The sequence below is a fragment of the Artemia franciscana genome, chromosome 10 (genome assembly GCF_032884065.1).
Source record: "Artemia franciscana chromosome 10, ASM3288406v1, whole genome shotgun sequence".
NCBI classification, from domain to species: domain Eukaryota; kingdom Metazoa; phylum Arthropoda; class Branchiopoda; order Anostraca; family Artemiidae; genus Artemia; species Artemia franciscana.
In genome coordinates, this window is record NC_088872.1 from 18,314,410 (window position 1) to 18,326,795 (window position 12,386).

General features: G+C 32.6%; 1 protein-coding gene across 2 annotated transcripts in view; it reads right to left on the reverse strand.

Moving 5' to 3' along the window:
* The window catches only part of LOC136031868 (mitochondrial disaggregase-like), a 55,617-nt gene that overhangs the window by 12,264 nt on the left and 30,967 nt on the right, over positions 1 to 12,386 (reverse strand). For both annotated transcript variants that reach the window (XM_065711801.1, XM_065711803.1), the window contains exons 6-9: positions 11,516 to 11,661; positions 10,144 to 10,345; positions 3,939 to 4,117; positions 2,632 to 2,793 (exon numbers count right to left, since the gene is read on the reverse strand). In XM_065711801.1, coding sequence (XP_065567873.1) covers positions 2,632 to 2,793; positions 3,939 to 4,117; positions 10,144 to 10,345; positions 11,516 to 11,661 — 689 coding nt within the window. The remainder of the gene's footprint in view (positions 1 to 2,631; positions 2,794 to 3,938; positions 4,118 to 10,143; positions 10,346 to 11,515; positions 11,662 to 12,386) is intronic.

A 12,386-nucleotide genomic window follows, 5' to 3' on the forward strand; every position in this document is an offset into this window, starting at 1 on the left:
GAAGTTCCATGAAGGGGGCGTAGGATTTTCTAGCATTATTAAAAAAAAAAAAATCAAAAAATAAATTTGAAAAAGTGCATACAAGAATCATATACAAGAATACATACAAGAATCTACACAGAGGAGTATAGGAAGTAAACGAAAAGAAAACTGAAAACTAAAAGAGACACTTCAGAGGAAAAAAAATGATAATAAATAGCTCACAGTGCTCACAATGTTCTGATAATATGTGTTCATTTGTTTAATCTAGTTTAGTCTTATGTTCTCTTTTTTTCCATTGACAATGGGTTCTGGGTGTGAAGCTAAAACATCTGGACATTTATTACCAATTGCACTAAAAAGTTTTTTGTTTACCAAGTTCACTGTCTTAATTCAAAGTTTTACCCGTTATTTTGCTTTGACTTCCCTTCAAGTATATATATTATCGTGAATGTCCGAAATCTGATTAATGTCGACATTCTTCGGTGAATGTCCGAAATTCCTTTTTCTCTGCTTGGATTCAATTAGCTTTGCGAGTCAACTTTTTCAGTCTTACGCAACCTATGATGGTAGAAGTTAAAATTAGGTTAGATTATGTTAGTTCAGGTTAGGTTAAATTTGGTTATAAATATGACTTTGGTTAGCTAACCTAACCAAAGCAAATCTAACCTAACCTGTCATCATCAAACCTTGTATTAAACTGAAAAAGTTGACTGGCAACGCTGACTAAATCCAAGGAGACAAAAAATATATTTTGCACATTCACCGGTAATGTCGAGATTCATCAATTTCTGATTTTCACTGTAACATATATACCAATTACGAAACTTCTGGAGCATTAGAATTCTAATTGAAAATTAAAAACTTATGCTACAAAAAGCACTGTAAAAGTGACTAGGCAATTGGCATAATTCTCGATGGCACACTAAGGGATGACACTACTTTCGCGGTCGCAGCCACAGTTTCAACATAGTAAAGGACGAACCATGGCCTATAGTAACCAAAATTAAAAAACACGTTTTAAAGAGCTGACAATTGAGGAAAGATTGTCATTTTTAGCTGATTCAGGACTTTCGTAATTAACAAAATACAACACTCAAAATACAATCAATTTTTTGACAAAAGAAAATGCATCGTCGTACACAAGATGATGAGTGACGACAGTGCTATAATAAAAGGCTGACGGGTTAAGACAGCAATGGAAGCTATGAAAAGAAGTTAAGAGATCTGCGAGGGTGTATGAAATATACTTTAAAAGGTGTCTTGGGTAGCAGCAATGACAACGTAGTTTGCACTTTATTAGTTCATTCTAAGAAAAAATCAATTTCACAGTGTGTAATGCTTTCCATAATGGAAATGCTTTCCACAATGATGGCTGTAGCGGTAGCTGCGACGTAGTTATTAACCCAAGTAAAATCAAATTTAATTCCAAAGTCATTACTTGATCCCTTTAGAGCCATCCTTGTGGAGTGAATGACTCAATGAACTTACAATCCTATGTCTTGCGAGACGCAGGCTCGAGTATTTATGTAGCCAATCTCAAGTCCTGGCTTCGCAAGGGAGTAAGTGGTGTGAATCTGCAAACTTAGCCGCCAGAAGTGTAGAGGCAATGGGCTTTTGAACCCTGACTCTCGATTCAGCTAAGTCCAATCCACCACAAATAACAAATTTCAATATGTTTTTGCCTTCTACGGCTTCATTGCACCTCTGCTAGTTTACCAAGCTATTTCATTGTTGCAGCAATAGCTCAGACCTAGTAAAAAATTAACGAATGATGTTCGGTTTGGTTAAAGAAAAGCAATAGGCAATTACAATATTTACAGAATTTGCCACAACTTGGTAAAGAACGAGCTCTATCCCATAGTAATTAAAGAACAAAAATGCATTTCGAAGAAAAAAGATCAAGAGAGGGAAAGTCGCCATTTAAGCTGATTCAGGATAGGTACATATTTTTTCAATTAATCTTAAGTTTAAATGTGTTTTACAACAAGATACAATATAATAAAAAAACGTAGGTCATATCCAAACATATTATAACGGGATGGAAAACCATCCCTTTCATCTTTTTTTCTTTCGAAATACTGGGACCACACAATCTGTTACGTTTGTTGATCTTTCGAATTTAATAGGCACAACACTAGCAATAAATCCCCCAGACATCCTAGCTATACAGCAAAGGAAAAAAAAAAAATGTAAATAGCTCAAACCCAAACAAAGTCCATGTCAACAAATTGGAAGTTAATTATCGGAATTGACTCAGCTACTTCTTGCATGTAGCTCTTTGCCTTAAATATTTATCATACTCAAAGCTAAATATTAGTAAAAAAAAAAATAAGGATAAAGAAAAAAAGATAAAAGAAAAATAAGGATAAATAATACCTCGTCAAATAACTACAAAAGAGTGGTAAGTACCTCGGCATGCGCTTTATCGACTCATACTCAAAGCTAAATATTTGAAAAAAAAAAAAAAAACAAGGACAAAGAAAAAAAAGATAAAAGAATAAATAAGGATAAACAATACCTTGTCAAATAACTGCAAAAGAGTGGTAAACCTCATCATGAGCTTTATCGACTCAGACTCAAAGCTAAATATTTGCAAAAAAAGAATAAGGATAAAGAAAAGATAAAAGAAAAAATAAGGATAAATAATACCTCGTCAAATAACTGCAAAAGAGTGGTGAGGACCTCGGCATGGGCTTTATCGACTTCATCGAAAAGAACAACAGCATTTGGACATTCCCGAAGTCGGGTGGTCAACTGACCACCCTCGTCATAACCAACATAGCCTGGTGGAGCTCCAATGAGTTTCGATACCTAAAATTAATAAAAGCTCCGATTCTGAATAAAGTAAATCGTTTTATATGGTAAGCAAGAGCATTTGGGTTATTTAAAAGAGAAGATAATAAGGCTGATTTTTGCTCAGTATCAGAAGGACGTTCTGATACTGAAAACGGGTGGGATATGATCATAGAAGTGAACCCTTCATAACCAGCGTTTAACGGTAAATTTCACTCTTAAATAATACTGCAATAAACTTCGTTTTCTACCTTGCATCGATATCAAATTAGTCATCATCTACTTTAGCACAAGAATGCCACTTAATTTCTAATACGTGCAATCCTCCCCTCCCCCTTATACATAAGTGGCTGTGTGGCTTTCTCGAAAAGTTTTGAGAATAAACGTTACCTTATAGTCTTTTAATCTCAAAACATGCGAAATAATAAAAAAAAACCTTTTCAGGCAAGATTCTTCCCTTGAGAAAACCTTGAGATCACAGCTTTTTTTCCTAAGCCTGACTCTTGACTCTTCTTTTCTTAGCTAAACAAGTTTGAATTTCAGAAACATTTATGGAAATAGTATTTTATAATAATATTTGCCAAACAAAATTCTTTACAACTAAAAGGCTGCATGGTTCCTGAATGCTGCCAATACCATGAATGTCCATAAATTGGACACAGCTGAAATATTTATTTTAGTGGAAGTTCCAAGACAAAACAGAAAAAAATTACTCAGCAGAAATTGTCTTTAAAAAATATTTATCCCATTTATAATTGCTGTGGGATGAGCAAAAAAGAACAAAAGAAAAGAAAAAGATACCAACTATATGTCAAACTAAGTAATTTATGTCAAAATGACAAAAAAAATATTCGCGGAACAATGTCTAGGTATCAGCTAGGATACCTCAAGCAACAATTCATTTATTTCTCAAATAAATGAACAAAAAAAGTTCACACAAACGCGGAAAATGTAACTTTTACCTTCCAAAGGCAAGAGCTTGATACCAATTCATGTGTGTTACAAACCGCCCCTAGTTAGTAAACTAGTAAACTATACAAATTTGTATAATTTGGCTTAAAAAAACTTACTTTAAATTTTGGCCCTCTCCCCTAACAAAACCTTCTGATTTCCCTCCATAGGGGGTTGGGGGTTTAAAATGTCAATAACGTAATGCATAGTACCTCATGCTGTTGCTGATATTCGGACATATCAAGACGTATAAATCCTTTCCTATTGTCCCCGTGTATATGCTTGGCAACCTGTTTCGCCAGCTCGGTTTTACCAATTCCTGAAGAGCCCAAGAATAGAAAGACTAAAGGATGATCTTCATCCTGCCAACCACTTTCTTTTCTACGAATCGCTGCAACAAAAAAAACTTATTCTATAGTAAATTCTTCCAAAAAAAAAAAAAAAAAAAATTGCATTTTGAGTCGTGCCAATGTGAAAAATACTTTGTACTTCAATTTACGCAATATGTTGAAAAAACGAAAAAGAAAAATTCTTTTGAAACCAGCGTAACAAATATTGTTTCTGTAATCATGCCCCTCTAAACAAGAACAATTCTGACAGCTTGCCGATTCCTTATTTCCTTCCTTATTTACTTATACCTTATTTTATTATATAAATATGCCGTACCTTATTATATACCTTATTTCCTATCTTATTTACTTGTACATGAGTTATTATACCTTGCTTATACCTTATTTACTTGACAACTCAACCCAAGTGAAAACAACTTTGTCTGCCACCCCACACGATAGTAAGCACAATCGAAGTTACACCTATGGGGAACACAGAAGAACGTTTTCACAAGGCTAACCTTCACTGGAAACATCCTAAGTCGGAAATGGCAGTTACAAATTTAACGTTTATTTTCCTTTTGTCTCCTCCTTACTTTTTTCCTATTGACCTTATTGTCAATATATATATATATATATATATACTAGCTGTTGGGGTGGCGCTTCGCGCCACCCCAACACCTAGTTGGTGGGGGCGCTTCGCGCCCCCCCCAAGCCCCCCCGCGCGCGTAAGTCGTTACGCGCCATATTAGTTACGCGCCATTGTAGTTGTTTCCCTATGTCCCACCTGTGAATATAGATAGATATATATATATATATATATATATATATATATATATATATATATATATATATATATATATATATATATATATATGTTTTTAACTACGTAAAACTTGCGAATATACAACATTCTTTGCTGTCCCATTGTCTGTGCATATAAATAGATTTTCAGGTTTACCGACTCTTGAACATGCAACATATAATGGTCCATGGGAAAACAATCCGTATTCAGATCTATACCTCATGATTCTAATGATTGCCCTTGAGCTTTGTTGATGGTGATTGCTAATCGACCATTCCCTGAGTCGCCATCGTCATTTATATATCCCCCTGTGCACCCCGGCGTCCCCTTTGTAGTTATGTCCCTGTGTCCCGGTCGTCATTTATATTCCCTGTGTCCCGGTCGTCATTTGTGTCCCGGTGTTCCAGTCTGTGATTTCTCTTTGAGTGTCCCAGGCGTCATTTATATTCCTTGTGTCCCGGTGTCCCGGTCGTCATTTATATCCCCCTGTGCCCCCCGGCGTCCCCATTGTAGTTGTGTCCCTGTGTCCCGGTCGTCATTTATATTCCCTGTGTCCCGGTCGTCATTTGTATCCCGGTGTCCCGGTCTGTATATACATTCGTTTTTTAGTTTTGTTTTTCTCCTTTATTTTTTTCCTTTTTTCTTTTTTTTCTTTTTTAGTTTATTTAGATTTTTAGATTTTTTAGGTTTTTTATTAGTTTTTAGTTTTTTTGTAGTTTTTACCATTTTTTTAGTTTTTTTAGTTTTTTTTTTTACTTATGTCCTGGTCATCATTATATATATTTATTCATATTTTTTTAGTTTTCTTTTTCTCTTTTATTTTTCAGTTTTTTCCTTTTTTTAGTTTTTTTCTTTTTTAGTTTTTAGTTTTTTTTTAGTTTTTTACCTTTTTTAGTTTTTTTTTAGTTTTTTTAGTTTTTTAGCTTTTTTATTTTTTTATTAGTTTTTATTTTTTTTGTAGTTTTTGCCTTTTTTTATTTTTTTCAGTTTTTTTTTAGTTATTAGATTTTTACCTTTTTTTTAGTTTTTTTTTAGTTTTTCAGCTTTTTTAGTTTTTTTTTCTTTTTAGTTTTTTTTGTAGTTTTTACCTTTTTTAGTTTTTTTCTTCTTTTGTATTAGTGTGAAATAATTCAGACGTCATATGCGGACAAACATGACGTCACCTGATCCACAGATCCACACACAGACAACTTATTTTTATATATTTTATATTTAACTACGTAAAACTTGCGAATATACAACATTCTTCGCTGTCCTATTGTCTGTCCATATAAATAGATTGTCAGGTTTACCAACTCTTGAACATGCAACATAATAATTGTCCATGGGAAAACAATTCGTATTCATATCTATACCGCATTTTTCTAACGATTGCCCTTGAGCTTTGTTGATGGTGATTGCTAATCGAACATTCCCTGTGTCCCCGTCGTCATCTATATATCCCCCTGTGCCCCCGGCGTCCCCGTTGGAGTTGTATCCCTGTGTCCAGGTCGTCATTTATATTCCCTGTGTCCCGGTCGTCATTTGTGTCCCGGTATCCCAGTCTGTAATTTCTCTTAGAGTGTCCTGGTCGTCATTTATATAGATATATAGATACAGTTTCATTTCAGTTTTTTTTTCTTTTATAGTTTTTTCTTTTCTTATTTTTTTTCTTTTTTAGTTTTTCTTTTTTAAGTTTCTTCTTTTTATTGATAATAAACCTCAATATTTTGGGTATCTGTTTTAAGATTTTCGAATTACCTTAATCTTTTGTCAAAATATATTGAAACATTTGTGGAATTCCCAGTTTTTTTAGTTTTTTCTTTTTTTTTAGCTGTTTAGGTTTTTTTTTTAGTTTTTTTTTTCTTTTTAGTTTTTTACCTTTTTATTTTTTTTACATTTTTCCTTTTTAAGTTTTTTTCTTTTTTAATTTTTTATTTAGTTTTTTTTTTAGTTTTTTCTTTTTAGTTTTGTTTTTAGTTTTTTACCATTTTTGTTTTTTCGAATTACTTTAACCTATTGTCAAAATATTTCGAAATATTTATGCAATTTCCAGTTTTTACATTCTAGTTTGTTTTCTTTTATATATATAGAAGATATAATCTGGCGTAATGGACAGACAACTTATTTTTATATATATTGTCAAAATATATTGAAATATTTGTGCAATTCCCAGTTTGTTTAGTTTTTTAGCTTTTTTAGTTTTTTTTTAGTTTTTTATCTTTTTTATTTTTTTATGTTTTTTCTTTTTGGGTTTTTTCTTTTTTTTATTTTTTCAATTTTTAATTTTTTTTTAGTTTTTTCTTTTTAGTTTTTTTTTAGTTTTTTACCATTTTTCTTTTTTCGAATTACTTTAATCTAGTTTTTACCTTTTTTAGTTTTTTAGATGAAAATTTTTTTTAGTTTTTTCCTTTTTTTCTTTTTAGTTTTTTATTGGTTTTTACCTTTATTTTAGCTTATTTTTCAGTTTTTTCCTTTTTTTTTATTTTTTATTTTTTTTTAGTTTTTTACCTTTTTTTAGTTTTTTTAGTTTTTTTAGTTTTTTAGCTTTTTTACTTTTTTTATTAGTTTTTAGTTTTTTTTTGTAGTTTTTGCCTTTTTTTAGTTTTTTCAGTTTTTTTTTGTAGTTTTTTATTGGTTTTTACCTTTATTTTAGCTTATTTTTCAGTTTTTTCCTTTTTTTTAGTTTTTTTTTAGTTTTAGTTTTTTTAGTTTTTTACCTTTTTTTAGTTTTTTTTAGTTTTTTTAGTTTTTTAGCTTTTTTATTTTTTTTTATTAGTTTTTAGTTTTTTTTTTAGTTTTTTCCTTTTTTTTAGTTTTTTCCTTTTTTTAGTTTTTTTAGTTTTTTCCTTTTTTTTTTTTTTTTTTATTTTTTATTTTTTTTAGTTTTTTACCTTTTTTTAGTTTTTTTAGTTTTTTAGCTTTTTTACTTTTTTTATTAGTTTTTAGTTTTTTTTTTGTAGTTTTTGCCTTTTTTTAGTTTTTTCAGTTTTTTTTTTAGTTTTTTATTGGTTTTTACCTTTATTATGCTACTGCACCATGCTGCCTATTTGATCCGAGGAATACCATACTTTATAGGGCAATGTAACTGCTATCGGAAGGTTCCAGAATTTGATTCCAGTGACGAGACTATGCGAAAGCATCACCATAATAATCCAAACAAGGATAAGAAGAAAAAGATACCGATGGGCTAGCATATATTCTGCACTATCTTATTAGTGTTTTTTATCAGCAGTTATTGATAGATTACCGCGAGTTATCTGCCGTTTCTTGGTTTTAATGGCTGGTAGGGGAGTCGGCGTTTCCCTCCCCCCCCCCTTCTGAAAAATTACCCCACACGCAAAATTGAGTCCTTAGGAATAACAAAAGGACCAGATATCAAAAATAGTTCTAGGATAGGGTCTGGTTTGTCTTCAACCATTTTCGCCTTATAAGAAAGGACTAGAACTTTCATTTTTCGATCAAATGAGCATCCTCCAAGGTTGGCAGCCTCCTCCTATACGGAATAAATTCTTTTTAATTTTGGGGTTTAATGTTACTCTTTACTTTTATAAGAAAAGCGTAGACCTATATTCCCAGAAATAAAGAAGGAATAAATATCAATTTCCAACTCCACCCTCCCCTCTTCTTCTTTAAAGATAATTCTGTATGGCTTTAGATGTTTTGGCATTAAAATGCACCCTTTAAGGCAACTGACCCCCTCCAAAGTTTATATGATCGTCCACCACATAAAAACCTCTTATCTTAACAATAGGTGACTCGCATAGCTTAGAGCCCTTGCCCCAAGGGCTGGAAGGGGGTTGTCGAACCCGGAGGCATGGTTATTATACGTTTGGACTATTTTGAGCAAAATAGCTATCTCAAATTATTGATCGGAAGCGTTTGGGGAAAATGGGAGGAGGGAATAATCCGAGGGGTGGGAATTTGGGGGGGGGGGATTTCCTCGGGGGAAAATCGCCCTAGACTCGGCTGCTAGTATGTGGTTTCATGAAGACATCTTCTTCAGAAAAACTAAGAGCTAGATGGCGATGCTGTTTGTACTTTATGATTATATGTTTGTCCTATATTTTAGTAGATTCTAGAAAAACTATCTTTATTTAAAGCCAAGGCAACATTTTTGATGCCACTAGCTGGCATATTAACTTAAAACATAAATAAACAACAAAAACATAAAAATGATTGGTTAAACCATCAAACAAATCACACAGGACACCAAACTTTTGCATTAGTTGCCTATTAATAATTTAGAGGTATGCAACCGAAAAACGACACTTGCAGATTTATATGAATATGTTTCTGCTACTGCCAACATGAATAAAGGCTAATCGCACCGACAAATCAAATTACAGGACAACCCGAATATACCGTTCCACTGAAAATCCAGGTTATTAACATAATGTTCCACTATCCATCAGGATCGCAAGTTCATAATCTAGATTACAGATTCAACTATCTTGCTGGAAAGTAAGAATGTGGCTCTAGATTTTGGGTGATCATGAGTATTGGACTGGGAGAGTTTATAAATTTTGCTGTTCCACAGCTCGAAATTCAACATTTCACTTGCATAAATTAGTTTTCAAACTGTTTCGCTTGTCACAATTCTGAATCTTGTTTGTCAGTGAAAAAGTATATGTACGAAATATGCCAATACAAAGCATGAAGTTTGGTTAAAGCACTCTTAAAAATTATTATTCTTAAATTTATCTAAAGAGTAAATTTGTATCCAAAGGTAAACTTTCAAATATAATAACACTAATTTTCTTTTTAACACATTATATTATTTGTCATTTTCACCAGCTTTTTAAGTATAAACCACCCCTAGGGTCCCCACACTTTAATGGACTATAGAGCTCAACCAGAGCCTTTCGACTTCAAAGCTCAGTCCTAGGGTGTTTCGTAAATCAATGAGTTGTATACAAATAATACCGGCGTAACACTATAGCCTAATCGCGTGCCAGCCTCAACGGCCAAAAGATTAAGCACGGAACAAGAAAAAAAACTTTTCCTAGTCATAGTTAAATAAAACTATCAACAAAGAAAAATAATTATAACATAGATAACAAAGGTTTCTTACTATTACAGAAAACAAACGACTAGTATCTTTGACTCAATTCATGATGGTCCAAAAGAACGTTCAAGTCATTTGATCTTACGGACCTTCTTCCCTTTGAAACAGATACATTATAGTGGTCTAAAATATAGTCGACTATATTCCAGTTTTGACCTCCCAACCCTCATCCACACGCCCCAACATATTATTTAGTGAAACATTGAATAAGGAGCACTGAAAAACTCTTCCTATACCTGAAGTGACAGCAGCAATTGCACCTCTTTGACCGACCAGATTATCTTTCAATCGTTTTTCTAGGGGATATTTTCGTCTTTCTTCACTCTCTTTCTCTTTTTGAGTTGTTTCGTATTTTTCTGAAAATTCATCAAGAACAGTGAGCAACTCTTTTTGGTTTGGACTTGCGTAGTCAATAGGCCGATGCAGGCTCAAATTTTCCTGAAAAGGCTATTAGGCTTGAATGATGCTAACTTGGTATATGGTAAAACAAGGGACAAGTAACGAAAGCAAAGAAAACATGTATTTCGATTAGGAATGTATACACGAGGAATGGGGGACACAACCGCATGCCTCCTGCAAAAATGTGGAAATTATTATATTATAATTCCTTACATTTTCCATATATATATCAACTACTCTTTTTTTTTCTTTTTTTAACTTGCACTATCCCACTGAAGATCTCAATACACAGTGTCATCAAAGACATTTGCCAGAAAACCTTGAAAAGTACCTCCAACTTAAGTGTAAGTTAAAAGTAGATTTTAAGGTAGCTGATATAACATGATAGAGCAGCTATCGAATCATGTTTCGAATACGACAGAAAAAAATAAATAAAATTGCTTCGTAGACTTGAAAACGAAAATTAGAAGTTATAGAAGTTAAAGGGATTACCGACCAAACACACATAATAGAGCGCAGGAACAGTTAGATCAGGGATGTCAACTGAGGAGGGCCAAGGGTATCTTTCCCCTTATATTCCCCCTTAGATATTGGAAAATACCTTCTTTTGTATTTTCATTGAAAAATAACCCTTTTTGGTATTTTCACTGAAAAATAGAAATAAATAAAAAAGGCCCATTACCAGATTTAGAAAAAATGCACCCCCCCCCCCAGAATTTTTGAAAATTGGTGTCATTGTGTCGAATCAAAGAGAACCCTCAGACATTCTACAAGCTAAAAAACATCTTTTTCAGAGGTCAGTGAGTAACACGAAGTCTAGCTAATTTTGAACCAAAGTTTCTTGCCGTTATAAAGTGGCATTAAATAACAAAATACATAAAATATTCAAAGCCTAACATATGAGGAAAAAATAAACATTGGTCAAAACAAATACATAGTATTCATTTAACTTTGAAAACAACCCATATTGCTTACTAGTGAAATCATTCCTTAAAAAATACACTTTTTCAAACTTGGGGCAAGCATTAAAAAGGGTTAAAGTTTTATGAACACAAAATTCAACCATTCTTTTTCATATTTTGACACGCAGGACTCGGTTTTAAATTTCATACATTCTTTGTAGATATTAATTTGAATCAAATCTCCCATTTATTTGTTTTACTTTTTTATTTAATTTTTGATTATTTTTCTTTTGATTCTCACGCTTACCTTGTTAGGATTGGCTCCAGCTTCCAATAAAGCTCTAACGGTGTCTAGATTTCCAGAGAGAACACCATAATGCAGAGGTGTAAATCCACGAAAAGAGCCTTCATTTGAAAGCCTTTCAGAAAACTCTTCTTCACGAGTCACTAACACTGCAACACAGAACAGCTTTAAGCAAAATTAACAAACAGTGATCTACAAATTTATGTGCGCAATGGAGGGATACATAGATAAAGAGACGGGTCAAGTAAAAAAAAATTGCAAGTCAAAATTTAAGACAAGACTGTTCCTGGACAAACCAAATGGTTTACAATTAATTCCAACATTATACTTTAATTAAGATGACAATATATACGTGTATATAATTTTGTGCGTGTTATATATTGAGTATGTTGTATTTTGTATGTAAAATATCCAAGAACAATCATGGATAGTTACGTGAAAATAAGTTAAATTTAATCTAGAGTAGCGGACTTTTCGGATTCAGGAGCAAGATAAAAAATATTATTTACTCTTTTTAAACTAGCTATATACTCCTAGTTTATACTCCTAGTTTATACTCCCTCAAAAAGAACCTTCTTCTTAATTTTAACAATTTGTTTTTCGATAAAAGAGATGGTTGATGGGTAAAGGAAAATGCCGTTTTTCTCTTTTTTTTTACTTACTCCATCACGAGGATGATTTTAGTGTCGGTTCATGGCATAAGTTCATGGGGGCGTTGTAAACTAAATATTGCTTAATAGATTAATATTTGACGAAGCGGGTAATGGTGGGGCAGCTTCCCGACAAGTCAGGTTCCTGTTTTCTATGCTAATAAGCCTTTCTATAATGGATCTGCCGCCAAAACTAGGGCATGCGATACCAATTTACACTCCCA